This window comes from Myodes glareolus, chromosome 9 (genome assembly GCF_982192425.1).
Source record: "Myodes glareolus chromosome 9, mMyoGla1.1, whole genome shotgun sequence".
Taxonomy (NCBI): Eukaryota; Metazoa; Chordata; class Mammalia; order Rodentia; family Cricetidae; genus Myodes; species Myodes glareolus.
The window spans coordinates 75,090,498-75,108,174 of NC_142034.1; the positions used below are offsets into that span (position 1 = coordinate 75,090,498).

The 17,677-nt window shown below is 37.7% G+C and overlaps 1 protein-coding gene and 1 pseudogene across 2 annotated transcripts in view; one reads left to right on the top strand and one right to left on the bottom strand.

Annotated features, from left to right (window-relative positions):
* Cnot6 (CCR4-NOT transcription complex subunit 6) overlaps positions 1 to 17,677 on the top strand; it is a 54,303-nt gene that overhangs the window by 1,229 nt on the left and 35,397 nt on the right. For both annotated transcript variants that reach the window (XM_048451286.3, XM_048451295.3), the window contains exon 2: positions 14,090 to 14,203. In XM_048451286.3, coding sequence (XP_048307243.1) covers positions 14,092 to 14,203 — 112 coding nt within the window. In that variant the 5' untranslated portion in view covers positions 14,090 to 14,091. The remainder of the gene's footprint in view (positions 1 to 14,089; positions 14,204 to 17,677) is intronic.
* LOC125411552 (protein BEX3-like) lies at positions 16,224 to 16,556 on the bottom strand (annotated as a pseudogene).

Consider the following 17,677-nt stretch of genomic DNA (forward strand, 5'->3'; position numbering starts at 1 on the left):
TAAATTTTAGAGTTAAAGTTACGTGGAATTTGTGGTCTAGTCTAATTCTCTTACGATGCCACAAGGAAACTGAATCCTGAAAGAATTATTAGTTATGAGGGTAAATATCAGGCTTTGTGTGTTCATGAAGACATGTTAAGTGTGGCATAGTTATTAAGTGTTGGTTTTTAGAGAAGGAAGTGTTTTAACCAATAGATATTATTTAAGGTAGATAGATCATTGTAGCCGTTTCTCACTAGGTGGACAAGGTGCTTGCTAACATGGACAAAAAGTATGTGACAAAAAGACATTTTCTTGTGTGACTGGTGATATCTCCTTGGAAGTCAGTACTTGTGTAACTTAAATGTGTCTAGTTGCTGGGAATTTTCAGGTTTTTGTTTTGTTTTTTGATTGAACAGAGGTTGGAGTACAGAACTTGTTCCTGACTACAAATAAATACTATACATGCAGTTTTAACTAGTATTTTGGTTAATGTTTCGACATCCCATTGTACCCATGTTAACTTAAAAAAATAAAAAGTCAGGACTCTTAAGTCCCTGCTGTCCTGAAACTTAGAAGTCCTTCTGTCTCTGCCTCTGGAGGGCTAGGATTAAAAGTGTGCAGCACTTTGACTAAGTTTTTTCTTACAGTGCAGTCCAGAAAGGTAATATATATATAATACTGGAGTAAATGTTTGAGGTAGCTTATAGTTGTGTTCTTTGGTCCTTGTGTAGTGAGAGAGCAGTATCTTCAATACATTTGCAGCCCTCTGCTATGTGCAAGATCCACTGGTTAGGAAGCTCTGGCTTAAATCTTCCGTCACTTTGAGAATGCCCACATATAGTCACCTATCTGGTTTTAATTTTTTGAAACCTTATCTGCAAAATCTTTTGTTGATTTACATTTCTCCTTAATTGTACCCATTATCAGGCTATGAATGTAGCCATGTTACAATGAAATATGATTAATAAACACTACTTGTAAGTTAAGTGCTGACTAGACCCAAGTATAATCTATATATGCATAGCAGGTGTGCATTTGAGCACAGTGAAATGCAGTGGAGTTTGGTGTTTGAATAAGTAATTAAAGAAGAAAAGAATATTACTTGAATCTAAGATGGAGGCTGATTCAGGCTGCCTTAATTTTACCCTCTGGGCTTTACTTGTATTTTGTCCATGTATATTTTTCTGTTAAGCTGCACATCAAGGAATAGCATGATGGTCCTGAGGTAGATGATAATTCAGAGGTGACCAAATTCAGTTTCTGCCTTCCTGTCCTGCGTAGGAGTAATGGGTGCACAAAGTGCTCCAAGGAACAGAAGAATGATTAAACTTACAAAGGGTGTGGTGCCAGTTTAAAAAAAGTAACACTTGACTAGAAGCTTGCCAGGTTGGAGATGGGGATCATTCTAAACAAAGGGAACAGTGCGTGTGCTCAGGTATCAGGTTTGAGGGTAAGGCCAGTGGTAGGATGTTACTGAACACTGGAGTGACTTGAGAACAGCCTTACAAAGGTATGTCTAGCCTAGATTGTGAAGGGCTGTGCTTGCTAAGCTAAAAGTTTATTCCTTTCTTCTGTAGCAAAGGAGGGTCTAATTTCTTTTCTTTTTTTAAGCTAGGGACAGAGTGATTTAAAGGTAACTTGGCATCAGTGTGGGGAATAGAGACTGCAAGTAAAATTCAAATCATACTTAAAGTAATACTGAGTTAGTAACTAAGTGTGTTTTTTGACTTAGATGTAGTGTCTGTGGCTCCTTTTGTAATGGGCTTGAAGACTGCCCAATTGCTCTACAATAAAGGGCCTTGTAAAATCAGAATGGCAGTGTTTTGGAAAACGTTAAAAATAGTCAAAATGTGAAAGCCCTAAAATGATACACAGGAAACTTCAGGTTTGTGAACTTTGTTTCTTAGAGGCTCAGGCAGGCTAGAGAACTTAAATGGAACAGTCAACCCTGTGCTCAACTGGAAAATCAAAGCAATCAGGCTGTTGTTAGGATATAATAAGTATTTGTGAATTTTTGGGGGAAAGACAAGAGTTTTTCTTAAAATTCCTGAAAGTAGAATATTGAGACTGTGAAGCCTTAGTTTTTTGTTTTTTGTTTTTTAATTTAATTTAATTTTTTTTGGTTTGGTTATTCTAGAGAGTTACCAGGCTGGTCATGAACTCAGAGACCCACCTGCCTCTGCCTCCTGAGTGCTGGGATTTAAGATATGCGCCACCATTGCCCAATTATAGAACTTTTAATAAAGCTGTTGTTACAGGTTTTGTATGGAAATCGCGGGACTTGGGAGGAAGTGGAATTGGGGTATAAAACCCAAAACGTTAAGAAAACAGGAACATGATAAGACTGGTATAAGAATGATAGGATAAAAGGGTAGATTATTTAATCTACTTTTAAACTAAAAAGCAACTATTAATCTCAAATATTTTACATTGGTATGAATTTTTGTATATTAATAGAAATTTAAGGTTATTTTTGTTATGCTGTATATATGTTTGTACTCTTGTTTAAGGTATTATACCTCTACAGCTCATTTAAAAATGTAATATATAGTTCTAGTTCTTAAAAGCTTTATTACAAACTGTTTAGGATAATTAAGAAATACAGGTTAGCAGTTAGTCATCAAATTTACAGTCATGTTAGATAGGTTTTTAAGGTCAAACATATTTTAGATAGACAGGTGGTCTTCAAATTCTTGAGAGACCTATAGAATATGACATTTAAGATGTTTTAATAACATAAAGCTTTTTATAACAGTGAGACATGTCTGTTCCTGATAGCACCAGTCCACTTCAAAAAAGAATGATGGGCATCAAAAAACCTCCATGTGGAGTTTGCTTTCATTTGTGGCAAAGTTAGCCACTGGGCAAAGAAACTGCATTTACCTGACTACTGATAGTATGCTGTCCAAATTGGACAAACAGGACATAAAGGCAACTGCCTTACTTTGCCATGACAAGGTGAGACAGTCCTTCAAAATTCCTGCATCATAGAAGAGTCTGTCAGATATTTTAGGCCTGCAGGCCGAAGATGGGTACCCCAACGTTGCAGAGGAACCCTGGGGTGACTGTCCAGGTAGCCAAATGTCTCTGTTGATTCTTAGTTTTAGAAGTTGCTTGCTCTGCACTTCCTGTTTACCCAGGTAATATTATGTCCTTCTTGGACCTTTGATGGGGTTGAAGACTGGATAGTTGTAGTTACAGTTTTCCTTAGTAATAATAGAAAGTAAATTAGGTACAAAATTTTGGACTCATCAAGAGAGGATAGCTAATGGAATAGTTTCTCTTGAATTTGCAAAATACAAATGGACTGGACATTGTGAATGTAATTCTTACCTGATAATTGTTACTGTAGTTTTACTGTGTTAGAATTAAAACCCTTTCCATTTTATTTAGACAAAAAGGGGAAATATTGCAGAATATTTGTTTACACTGTGTGAAGAGGTGTCATTGTGATTAGTTTAATAAAGAGCTAAATGACCAATAGCTAGGCAGGAGAGAATAGGCAGAGAGAGGAACTCAGGATGAATCCAGACACATGGAGAGACACCAGCAAGACCCTGAAGAAGTTGGACATACAGTAAAGAGTAGAAGTAACCAAGCCATGTAGCACAACATAAATTAATAAAAGCAGGTTAATTTAAGTTATAAGAGCTAGTTGGGGGAAAGCCTAAGCTAAGCTGAGCTTTCATGGTTAATAATAAGTCTCTGTGTTGTTGTTGCTGGTGGCCCAAAGGAAAGTCGGACTACAATGGTAGCATTTTTTTCATGTTAAATGATTAAGAAGTAGATAAATATTATAATAACTGTGATGTTTAAAAGCCACCTGGTTTGTTTGAGTGGCTGGACATCCACAGAATTGCTGCTTTTAAGTTACTCTGAATTGCTAAGAGAGTTACCTAAAGCCTGAAAAGCTGTGACACCAGAATGAATAGGTGTGGTACACAACACAAGGAGGAGCCGACTTGCTGCTTAATCTTGCATCATATTTTTCTACAGCTCAGTTTCACCTGTGGCAGTTTTCTGTCTTTGTCTAGTGTTTTTTTTTTTTCCCCAAAAGATGAAATAGCACATAAACAAGCGAGAAATTTGCAGTGTGCTCAGGTTGTTCAGTATTAAGTCAGTCATGTTGGAATAAATTCACATTTTTCCAAATAAGTGTTATATAGAACTGTTTATATTTGAATGCAGTATTTGAAAGTAGTATTGTTCATTTCAAAGTGGGTTTTTACTAGTTCAGAGAGAAAGAAAAATGAAAATAAATATATGAGGTTATATGATAATTAGAAATATATAAAACAGTTTGTGTGTCCTTAAGACACACAAATCTAATTTTGCCTGGGAACTTGGAAGGAGTTACTTCAGAGATCCTTGGGCTGCAGTTAGAAGATGAGTAAGGGTGATCAGGCTGAATAGGGTATTTCAGAGAAAGCATCAGCATGTCCACAACTTGGACTATGCAGCATAGGTTGCCAGAATAAGAGCTAGGAGTAGAAGTCAGTAACAGCCTAGGCTGCTTTTCTTAGTGTTAGAACATCTTCCTGTATATGGTGGGAACCCACTGAATTGGGGTGGAGATATGTTGCATATGACATACTTAGGAAGTAGGTAGTAAAAATAGGAAGATTGGATGAAAGGGGTCAGGATATTGGGATTAGAGAGTTCATTTAGATCTTAATGAGAGGATATGAACATCAGCATAGAGGATAGAAAAGCTAGCATACTCTATAATAATTTTGAAAGTACTAGAATTAGTGATAGATAAGCAGTGAGCTGTGGTTCAGAAATTCTTTAACTTTACTGGAAGTATGTAACACTGGGCAAATGATTTATTTTAAACTCTTGTGTGTCAGTTCCCCAGGAAAAGACAGCTTTTATCTTGTGGATTGCTATGAGAATAAGATAATACAGATACCACATAGTGACTGTTTCTCATTTTCTAGATTTTTCTTTTTTGTATGTGTAGAATAATAATGTTGAGTGCCAAGGGCTAATTGTATCAAAGGCTAATCTTTTTTAAGATCTAAGAAAACTGTTTGTTTATATTTTTCCTTGGCTGGCCTGGAATTTGCTATGTAGTCCAGGCTGTCTCTCCTTGGTATTAGAGGCCTGCACCATCACACTTAACTTGAGGGTTACCATTTCAATGCATGCCAAGTGCCTGATAGCCCTGAAAAATAGTAAATGTGGGTGGTAGAGGGATACGGGTCCAACTCAGTTTTGCTATTATAGCTGTTGATGTTGCTTAGTTTGACTTTTTGCTTCTTATCCCAAGCTATCCTAGAAGCAGTATTCTGAGATCCCATGGACAGTGAGAAGGTTCTTTTGTCTGGTTTCGTTGGATTTTTGCCTTCACCACTTGAAGCCGAGATACTAAGTTTTTCATATTCCTTATGAAATAGACAGCAGCTTTTGTGTGTGTGTTTTAAAAACTACCACAACTTTTCCACTTGAATTCACATAAACATTGAGTATGAACTAACTACTCGGTGCTGGACATTTATATTTAAATATAAATAAATTACATGGAATGCTTCCTGTAATAGGTAGGTTTAAATTAAGGTGAGGTTAGTGAATAGAGCAGTAGACCAAATTTTCAGTGTTTATAGCGCGGAACAAGAGATAGTAAATTCCTGTACTTGGGAGGGATAATCGTCCTTTTGGAATTAGATATCTAGCTTGGCATTTGAGCAAAGTCTAGGGACCACATGGTATCTGGGGCATTTCAGACAGAAGCAGTAGCATGTGCAACAGCACAGAGGTTTCTTAGAGAGGTTAAGTGAGCAATGAGATCTGTGATGAGCCCAGAGGAAACAGGCAAGTTATAAATACATCTTACTCATTCTAACAATAAACCTGGCTATCTTTTCTTCATGGAGAGCATGCCTTCCATATCTGCAGACTTAAACCACAGACAGAAAATTAGGGGAAAAATACCTGAATTGAACATGTACAGATTGTTTTCTTGCCCTTATTAATTTTTAAATGCTTTTTGGGGGACAAGGTTTCTCTGTGTAACTGTCCTGGCTGTTTTGGAACTCTCTCTGTAGACCAGACTGGCCTCAAACTCAAAGGGATCTACCGGGCTCTTACTCTTATTCATTAGATGATATGTTGTAGCAACCATATAACACATTGTATTACATATTAGAAGTCATTAGGAGATGGTTTAAAGTGTGGTAAGATAGACGGATCTTGTTATATAAGGTACATCCTGGAATTTGTGTGTTCATTTGGGTTCCTGGAACCAGTTACTATCCCTGGCAGATACCTTGGGATAATTGTATTTAAGATTTTGTCTCAGGTTCACTGAGAGTCAAATGAAATGTTGTTTGGGGGCAGTCAACAAAGATGATACTTAGAATGGATGAAGGTAGGAGGAGAGTAGAACAAAGAAATAAATTTGAGACTGTACAAATGAGTTAGATAAGAACTGAAGGGCTTAAGGCAGAATTGATGAGAAATTTGTTAGCATTGGAGTCTGAAATACTCACTTTTGTCTTAGAAAACTTTTAGTGTCCCCAGTGCACTAAAAGTTCCACTGAGTACGACTCCTGCATGAGGTTTCTTATCTGTTAAGTATGTGATGGAAACCTGCCCAGAAAGAACAAATGTGATACTTTTTTTTCTCCTAAGACTGTCTCAGTTTCCTGGTTCTTTTGCCTCTACCTCTCAAGTGCTGGGAATACAGGCTTTCAGCACTGCATGGGGTAGTATGATGACTTTGAGAATCATGGTGATTTAGGTTTAAAGTCAGAGTAAAAGTGCATAACTAAGTTGAGGTTATAAATAAGTTAGACTGTCTTCCAAGACATCATCTTAATTTATAGAATACAACTAATATATATTAAAACAAGATAAATGTTTTTTCTTTTTTATTCTCATACAATATATCCTGACTGCCTTTCCGCCCTTCACTACTCTCAGTTGTCCCCCCCATCCCTTACTTCCCTTCTCCCCTGGGGTCCACTGCTCCTCAGAAAAGAGCAGGCCATCTAGAGACATTCACTGAACATGGCATAACAAGATGCAATAACACTAGACACAAACCCTCATATCAAGGTTGGATGAGGCAGCCCAGGAGGAGGAAAAGGGTTCTAAGAGCAGGCAAAAGAGTCAGCAATAACTCCACTTGCAGGAGTTCCACAAAATCCTCAAGCTAAACAAGCATAGCATGTATGCAGAGGACCTAGTGCAGACCCATGCAGGCTCCGTGGTTGCTGCTTCAGTCTCTGTTAGCCCCTATGAGCCCTGCTTAGTTGATTTTGTGAACCATGTTCTCTTGGTGTCCTAAACCCCACTGGCTCCTACAATCCTTCCTCACCCTCTTCTCCTGAGTTCCCTGAGCTCCACCTATCATTTGAGTATGGGTCTCAATATCTGCTAGAGGAATCCTCTCTGATGACGATTGGGCTAGGTACCAATCTGGTCTTCGAGCAGGCATGGCGTCTGTGGACAAGATAAAAAGGCATGTGGTAGGCCTGATATACCATAATTTTAATGCAGAATTCCATATTATTTCCATCTTAAAAAATAGTAAAATTCTTGCATTTCTGTGACATTTTTTAATTGTTTATGTCTTAGGAGAAACAATACAACAAATTAGTCTTCATTTTCACCTAAAAATTCTTAAGTGTACCTATGAATGAGTTATCTCTTGTTTGTATTATATTCCAAAAGAAATTAATTTGGGTTGTAGAATTTATAGCTTCAGAGTAGTGGCTTGGTGACTTTTTGTAATAATGAAAAGTGGGAAGTTTTCTTTTGATAAACAGTTAATTTACTTTATTTCTATTTTGCACTATCACTGTTTTGGGCTGGTTGTATAGTTCAGTGATAGAGTGGTTGCATAGCATGCACAAGACCTTAGGTTCCATTCCCCAACACTGTTACTGTCCCCCTATAAAAATTACTATTTCCCTACTTCTCCCATTGAAAGTATAGTTTAGGACTCATTTCTGTTCACCTATATTGAAATTCGTAAACTACTATTGAGTTCTCTTCCTACTGTAAGATAAAAGGCTATATGTAGTGCATTTGATAAGGAGTATTTGAAACATGAGTTATTGTATTCTATTCTCTTATGACACTATTCCAAATGGTCTTTGGAAGATGAATAAATCTTGAGACTGTTCATTGTGGTGGACTTTTTTAATCTCAGCATTTGGGAGGCAGAGTCAAATGGATCTCCGAGAGCTCAAGGCAATCTGGTCTGCATATTGAAGGTCCAGGCTAGCTAGGGCTATATAGTGAGAATCTGCCTACGAACAAATCGGGATGGAGAGCACTTGCTGTTCTTAGAGAGAACTAGGGTTTGGTTTCTAGCATCCATGTAGTAGCTCACAACTACCTATAGCTCCAGTTTGAGGGAATCCAGCACCTCCTTTCTCTGTAGGCACTTTTGTATACACATAAAATGAAAACAAATCTTTAGGAATGGTTTTTGAAGGACATTCAACAGAACTTTATTATTATTTTGTCTAATCTTGTTTAGTGAGTGTATTCATAGTTCTGTGTTGTGGGAAAACAGTTTGTGGTCCACCAGTTAGCCTTAAAGATAATAGCTAGAGTTTCAGTGTGCAGACGACAGAACTAATATTTTGGAGGTAAAAGCATCCGAAGCATGTCATTTTGTTTACTGGCTCTGTCAAAAAGTTTTTTTTTTTTTTTAAAAAAAGGTATTGGGACAGAAGTTGGAAAGATAGGGTAGCATACATCTTTAATCCCACTACTTGAGGGCGATCTCTGAGTTGGAGGACAGCTTGGTCTACAAAGTGAGTTCCAGGACAGCCAGGGCTACACAGAAAATCTTGTCTCAAAAAAACCACCACCACCACAAACAGGGAGAGGTAAGGAAGGAGGGGAGTAGGGAATTCTGAATGATAAACTATGGACTTTGAGTTTATTTATTTTTCTATGATTTATTTAACTTTATTTTATGTGAAGGTGTCAGATCCCCTGGAACTGGATTTTCAGGTAGTTGTGAGCTGCCATGTGAGTGCTGGGAATTGAACCTGGGTTCTCTGAAAGAGCAGTCTGTGCTCTTAACCATTGAGCCATCTCTCTAGCCCTGTTTGAGTTTATTTTTTATGAGAATAGAGATTTAGTTTTTTCTTTTTTTTTCAGTGCATAAGGTGGAATCCATACCTTTGTGTATGCTAAGTAGGTACTCTACTATAGAGCTATATTTCCATTCCAACAGATCAGAAAAAGGAGTAGAGGAAGTGCCATAGATTCTTAGTTTAAAGCTCACATAGGATCAGAGGTTAACTCTAGTTAAGCTTTGCCATTTTAGAGTCAGAAGTATGTGTGATGAAGGATGGCTCCTTAATGTAGTATAATTAGATAGAACTAAGCTGTAGGAAGAATGATTGAGTGGTTTATAGATCAATCATAATTCATATCACCTAGAAGAAATAAAGCAATAAAAATAAATGGCTAGAGTATGATTATATTGCTGTAACATTTTTGTTTTTCTCTGTAGGCTAAAGCTTTCTCATTTATTTTTCATTTCTAGACCTGACTCTGCTTGACACTAAAAATTCTCAGCAGATATTTCATGAATGGATTATTGTATATAGAACTCTCACTTAAGAAAGCTTAGTTTATTTGTATTAAATTGTTTTTGGATTCTGTAAAAATCTATTTCTGGGCCACAGGAAAAAAATAAATCTAGTTTCTCTTTGGTACGGGAGAATTGTCTGTATTCTGTCAATCATGTTTTAAATAAACGCTGATTGGCCAGGCAGGAAGTATAGGTGGGTAAACCAAATAGGAAGTAGAACAGGAGAATGCTGGGAGGGAGGAAGCCCATTCCTCCATTCCTGCCTAGACCACAGAGAAGCAAGATGTAACCTGCCCCGCTGGAAAAGGTACTGAGCTACGTGGCTAACACAGACAAGAATTATGGGTTACCGTAAGATGTAAGAATTAGTTAATAAGAAGCCTGAGCTAATGGGCCAATCAGTTTATAATCTTATGGAGTCCTGTGTGTGATTTTTTTTGAGTCTTGCTGGCTGTGGGGTACTGGGCAGGACAGAAACCCCAACAAGCAGGCCCCCTCATGTTACAGCTCTTGAGGTATTATCTGGCCAAATCCTTTCGTTTTCAGTCAAGGTAAACATTCATAGTTTATCACATTAAGTCACCTGAAGCCTAATTCTCTGCTATTAAGATTGCTATGATTGACAAGGAAGTGGGTAACAGTTTATTTCTCTGCTGAACATTTTTCTAGTTTATGCTCTAAAAGTAGCCCATGGTGTTATTATCTTAGCATTCTTCTTAGTGCTAATGGTTTTTTTAAAATATTTATTTATTTATTATGTGTACAATATTCTGTCTGTGTGGATGTCTGCAGGCCAGAAGAGGGCACCAGACCTCATTACAGATGGTTGTGAGCCACCATGTGGTTGCCGGGAATTGAACTCAGGACCTTTAGAAGAACACGCAATGATCTTAACCACTGAGCCATCTCTCCAGCCCCAGTGCTAATGGTTTTAACCTAGCTTATATTCCTTGCCTTAATAGTATTCATTAGGAGTTATAAAATTGCTATATCTTGTACATTATAGAATTGACTTTTAATTCTTTCATTTGTATTATTAGCTGTTTTGTCTATCTGAGGCAGGGTTTTCTATGTTACCTTGCTATTTTAATATGTATGGGTGTTTTGCCTTAATAAATATCTGTACACCACTTGTGTGTCTGGTAGCCTCAAGAGGCCAGAAAGGACCATTATGTTTGCTGCAGCAGGAGTTACAGACAGTTGTGAGCCACCATGAGGGTACTGGGTTTGAGCCCTGGTCCTCTGAAAGAACAGACGGGGATCTTAATCTTTGAACCATCTCTTTACTAGCCACAAAATCAGGCTCTGTTAGTTGTCGTTCTTTTGTGAAGTAGTGCTTTCCTTTAGCTGAGGTTTGATTTCTCTGTGCCCTTCCTTTCTGAAAGGATAACTAGATAAGCTTTTCTCTCTCTTTTTAAATTATTGTTTTTATTGAGCTGTATATTTTTCTCTGCTCTCCTCCTTTCCTCCCCATTCTCCTTCTACCCTCTCCCATGATCCCCCATGCTCCCAATTTACTTAGAAGATCTAGTTTTATTTACTTCTCATGTAGATTAGATCCATGTCTCTCTTAGGGTCCTCTTTGTTGTCTAGGTTCTCTGAGATTGTGAATTGTAGGCTGGTTTTTCTTTGCTTTATGTGTAAAAGCCACTTATGAGTGTGTGCATATTATATTTGTCTTTCTGGGTCTAGGTTACCTCACTCAATATGATGTTTTCTAGATCCACCCATTTGTCCACAGATTTCAAGGTGGTGTTATTTTTTTTTCCATCGTGTAGTACTCCATTGTGTAAAATGTACCACATTTTCTTTATCCATTCTTCTGTTGAGGGGCATTTAAGTTGTTTCTAGGTTCTGGCTATTGCAAATAATGCTGTTACAAACATAGTTGAGCACATGTCCTTGTGGTACGACTGAGCATTCTCTAGGTATATACCCAAAAGTGGTATTGCTGGGTCTTGAGGTAGGTTGTTTCCTAATTTTCTAAGAAACCGTCATACTGATTTCCAAAGTGGCTGTACCAGTTTGCACTCCCACCAGCAATGTAGAAGTGTTCCCTTTACCCCACAACCTCTCCAACATAAGTTGTCATCAGTGTTTTTGATTTTGGCCATTCTCACAGGTGTAAGATGGAATCTCAGAGTGGTTTTGATTTGCATGTCTCTGATGGCTAAGGATGTTAAACATTTTCTTAGTGTCTTTTAACCATTTCAGATTTGTCTGTTGAGAGTTCTCTGTTCAGGTCTGTACCCCATTTTAAGAAAACATATTCAACAAATAGTGCAGGCATAACTGGATATCAACATGTAGAAAAATGAAAATAGATCCATATCTTTCGTCATGCACAAAACTCAAGTCCACATGAATCAGAGACCTCAACATAAATCCAACAACACTGAACCTCATAGAAGAGAAAGTGGGAAGTACACTTGAACGCATTGGCACAGGAGACCACTTCCTAAATATAACCCCAGTAGCACAGACACTGAGAGCAACAATTAATAAATGGGACTTTCTGAAACTGAGGAGCTTCAGTAAAGCAAAGGACAGGCACGGTCAACAGAACAAAATGACAGCCCTAGAATGGGAAAAGATCTTCACCAACCCCACATCGGATAAGGGGCTGATCTCCAAAATATACGAAGAACCCAAGAAACTGATCATCAAAAGAACAAATAATCCAATAAGCCTTTCTCTTTAGGTTATCAGCTCTCTGGTTTTTCTACATCAGAGCGACTAGTTTGTATACTGGTCTCTCTGCTCCTTGCTCTCTCCCTCTTCTCCTTGCTTTGATGGTTATTATGGTAGTATCTCTGCTATTATTTCATCTACATTACGCTTTTCTGTAGGACATGTAACATCATGTTAATCCCTCTTAGCATTCTTTCTTTGAGGTACTCATATTTTATTGATTGTGCTTTAGTCTATTATAATTGTGATTTTTTTTGCTAAATTATCACTATGATCAATGAAACAGTTCCTTTAGATTTTGCTTTTTGACACTGAAAGATACACTAGATTTATGTATATTTCTTGTATCATATTTACATCTGTCTTTTTGTTTTTGGTAGTTTCTTTTTCTGAAATTTCAGTTGTCTGTGGTCATTATTACTTCAAAAATAATAAGTGGAAAATTACTGAAGTAAGCATAAACTCATAAGCTTTAGATAGCATGCCTAATACTTGTGCTTTCCCACACCCAAGAAATGAATCATGCAGCCGGGTGGTGGTGGTGCACACTTTTAATCCCAGCACTCGGGAGGCAGAGGCAGGTGGATATCTGTGAGTTCCAGGCCAGCCTGGTCTACAAGAACTAGTTCCAGGACAGGCTCCAAAGCTACAGAGAAACCCTGTCTTGAAAAACGAACGAACGAACGAAAGAAAGAAAGAAAGAAATCATGCATGCCTTTATCCCACGTATTCATACTGTATATATTACCAGCCCCTTAATCATTTGCTCTGGCATATTAAATGAACTATGATAGTACCACAGTGACTAGTGTTCAAGTAATTCTTATTTTACTCAGTGTCCCCAAGACAAAATAGTACAGATATTAGCAGTTTGGTGGATACACTGAAGAAAAGTGTAGTATAGAAGTTTGCCCCATATGATAGTGGAGTTTATTCTAAAATTCGCAGTGGATGCCTAAGACTTTAATGGTACCAAATCCTATGTATTGTATGATTACTCCTCATACACACTTATGTTTAATTTCTAAATTAAGCATGATGGATTAATAGCAGATTATGAATTTGCTTTTCTTAAGTTGAGAACTTCTATAAGTCAAAGAAAACACTTTGCTTTATCTCTTTGCTTACTAAATTCTGAGCATCACTGTTGTTGCTTCTTGAGATATTAGTAAATAAGATACTTAAATATAGGCACTATGATACCTTGACAATATATTCTAAATAATTGCTAAGGGACTAATGAACAGCCAGTGTATACAGTGTGGACATACTGTGTAAAAGCATGATTTCCTGGGTCCCACATGGTAGGAGAGAGTGTTTTCTGCAGTTTTCCCTCTGGCCTCTACATGTATGGCACCTGCAGTTTATATTGATTCAGTTGTAGTTACTCATGTGATGTTTAGATTTTCTTCTTTTGGGTCAATGGAACCCTTTTCAAGCTAACAGCTATGTTTTCTTCAATTATCTCATCTTTATTATCTTTCTGGGTTTAATCAGCTGTGTCCTGGCACTAAAAAAAATCGCTGTTTCTAGCCTGGCAGTGGTGGTGCATGCCTTTAACCCTAGTACTTGGGAGGCAGAGGCAGGTGTATTTCTGTGAGTTCAAGGCCAGCCTGGTCTATAAGAGCTAGTTCTAGGACAGGCTCCAAAACTACAGAGAAACCGTGTCTCAAAAGACAAACAAACAAAAAAATTGCCATTTTTACATGGAACTCCTAATTCCTTTTGGTAACAAATTGTATTTAATGAATGATCCTAATATAGGTGTCTGCTTTAAAAAAAAAATGATACTTTTATTTATTTGGTTTTTCAGTATGTACTGATCCGTTTTTTTTCTTCATTTTTTTTTAACAGGCATGCCCAAAGAAAAATACGAGCCCCCTGACCCTCGGAGGATGTATACAATTATGTCCTCTGAGGAAGCAGCAAATGGAAAGAAATCACATTGGGCAGAGCTTGAAATAAGTGGTAAGACATGGAAACATGGATTTATGTATAGAAACTAAAATTATGGTGAAAAGTTAGGTTTTGTAATACTAATATATAAAAACAGCACATATTTGAATCAGAATTTAAATCTCATTGGCTGCCCATTACTTCTACTTGTGTATGCTCTTCCTCTCACTTCCTTAAGATGTCATGAACTCTAAGGAGAGGGATTTTAGGGTTTTTATTAATATGTTCACTTTGTTGTCTTAGTCTGTAAGAGGTAAGCTTATATTTGGAAGCAGTCTAGTTGAAGTCTGAATGTTGAGACTGTTTTCATAGAGATGATTTAGCTTAAGTTTTCTCTTTTTCTTTTTTCCCTTTTTCTTTCCAAGACAGGGTTTCTCTGTGTGGCCCTGACTGTCCTAGAACTTGTTTTGTAGGCCAGACTGATCTCTACTCACAGAGATCCGTCTGCGATTGCCTCCCAAGTGCTGTAACTAAAGGCGTGCGCTACCACCACCTGGCTGGCATAAGTTTCTTAGAGACTATATTTAAAAGTTCTGTAGGAAGTTGGAGAGATGGCCCCATGGTTCCTAAGTATGTACTGCTTTTCCAGAGGACTACAGTTTGTTTGCCAACACTCATTTCAGGATCATACCAGTCCATCCTTGTAGTTTTTGGTTATATTTATTTAAACATTTAGAATAGTTCCTCTACTCTGTTTATCTAATCTTTCTTTATTACAGGTTCCTCCTTCAGATTTTCTTTTTCTTGCAGTTTATGTGTTGACAATCAAGCATTTTGTTTTCCCAACTTTTATTTTTTAGGTTGCATAGTCAAAATGAAGCTCAGTATGTTCTTCATTTTGAGTATTTTCTACAGATGGGCGCATGGGTCCAGAGTCTAGAACAGACCTGAGGTTTAAGCTTTTGGATAGGATTTAAGGTGATATCTCATAGGTGTCATCATGTAGATGGTGCAGTACCTTTCCTTCAGGAACAATGTTAAGACCCGAAAGCTTTCCTATTGCTGTTTCTTGGCCAAAGCCATTAATTCTTTGAGGATTGCAGTATGGATTCTTTTCTATAATTTTTTCATTAGCTGAAATATATTTATAAAAAGTGACATTCTTCTGTTTACCTATTATTGCCTGATTGTCCTAGTTAGGGTTTTTATTGCTGTAAAGAGACACTGTGACCACAGCAGCTCTTATAAAGGAAAATATTTAGTTCAGGTTTAGTCTACACTCAGGTAGACATAGTGCTGGAGAGGTGTCTATATCCAGATTGGTATGCAGCAGGAAGAGAGAAAGGTGCTGGGCCTGGATTGGGCATTTAAAACCCAAAACTGATCCCTCCTCCTCCATCAAGGCCATACTTCCTAATGCCACTCCCTAAACATTCAAATATGAGTCTTTGGGGTCATTCTCATTCAAACCACCACACTGATAAACATTTTGTATAGGAAGGAAAGCTGTCTGTCATTTTTATAGGTGTGTATGCCAGAGGTTGATAGTAGGTGTCTGCTCAGTTGCTCAGTTGTTCACCTTAGTTTTTGAGACTTTGTCTTTTGCTGAAAAACTTCCCAGCAAAACTGAATGTAAGTCTGTAGTTCCTATATTCCTGCCTGTAGCAGTCTTCTCCCATAGCTAACATCTTTTTTCAGTGATACATTTATTACAGCAATTAGTAAATTGACACATCATCATTCAAAGTCTGTAGTTTACGTTAGGGTTTCCTGTGATGTTCTGCATAATGGTATAGAGGGTATAGAGCAGCAGTTAGGGCCCCTTTGGGGTCATATTCCAGATATTTACATTATGATTTATAACAGTAGCAAAATTAGTTATAAAGTAATGAAACAGTTTTTTTTTTGCTGTTTATTTACTTTGTTTTTTCTTTGCAAATGGGCAGTACTGTACTGTTGACAGAAACTTAGACTGAGTGAGAAGGCAATCTCCAATTAGAAAGTGGCAACACAAGACTCACCACAAACATATCAGTAAAGGCATGTCAGGAGAATGCAAAGAAAAAGAATCCATTGGGATCACAGTATAATCTTATAGAAAATGGTGGAAGTCAAGGCATAAGCAGAATTCATCATGATGTTTATGGTGATGAGAAAAGTCCCCATAAGACTATGGGGATCAACGGTAGCTCTCTAAGTTTCCTCCTGATTTCTCTCATCTCTTCCATGAACATTTTCATATGATCTCCCTCTCCACCCAACACATCATTAATCTGCCTATTGGATATGACTCATCAAAAGTTAGGGGGAGGTCGACCAGCCTGTCCTCTTTGGTTCTGGTTGTTTACAACAGGCTGGAGGCAATAACCTCTTCCCTAAGGCTAGTCTTCTGTCAATTCTGCAGGGGCTGCTCCATTTCTTCATTTTTCTGGATCTCTTGCCTTGCCACATAGACTTCTCAATTCTCACTGTAAGATGCGCTGCCGCAACTCTCAGCAGACCTGCTCTGCTCAGTAAGGGCCTGATGCCAGCCCACCGTGTGCAGGGAAGCATGGAGCTGGTGGCCAGAAGCAAGTCTTAATGAAATAATTGTATGGTCAGAGGTCACCACAACATGAGGAACTGTTTTAAAGGATTGCAGCATTTGGAAGGTCGAGAGCCACTGGTATAGAGGCATGGATCCACCATTATAGTATTACACAGAATAGTTTTTCTTCTCAAGAAATTCTGTTTCAGAATATTCATTCTCCCATGCCTGGCAATCATGTTTCTGTTCTCATAGTTGCATTTTTTGTGAAGGTGGAATAATTGGAATCATACAGTATGTATTCTTTTCAGATCGGCTTTTTTTTTTTTTTTTTTTTTTACTGAATCCTATGCTTTTCATGACTCAGTTTCATTCTATTTAGTCCTGAATAATGCCACACTATCTGGAAGTACCATCATCTCTTGCTTACTCATGTCCTGAAGAATATCTTGTGTTCTTGCATGTTTTGGCATTTTTACATACTGCCACTCCAAACATGTGCCTGTGGATTTTGCTAAGGACCAAAGAAGCTCATATGCTAAGAGTATGCTTGGTTTTTACGAGAAACTACTCAAGTGTTTTCTGAAGTGCACCAGAGCGAACAAAAATTCCTATTTTACAGTCTCCTTAGAATTTCTTGTCCTCGGTGTTTTGAGTTTGGCCATCGTGATGGTGTGTGTTGCTTATCTCCTTTTAAATTCAGTTTCTTAATGACGTAGTATTATCTTTTCATATGCTTGTCATTGATATATTATCTTTGATAAAGTGTCTGTTCAGATCTTTTGACCATTTTAAATAAGTTTTTTCCTTTGTTGTTTAGCTTTTAATAGATCTCTATATAGCATAAATAACAGCTCTGTTGCAGTTTAAATGTGAAACGTCTGCCTTTAGGTTCCTGTGTTTAAATACTTGGTCTCTAGCTGATGGTGTGAGAGTTCTGTAGGCTTTAGGAGGTGGAGTCTTGGAGGAAGTGGGTCATTGGGGAAGGGCCTTGAGGCTATATCTGGCTTGGTTCCATT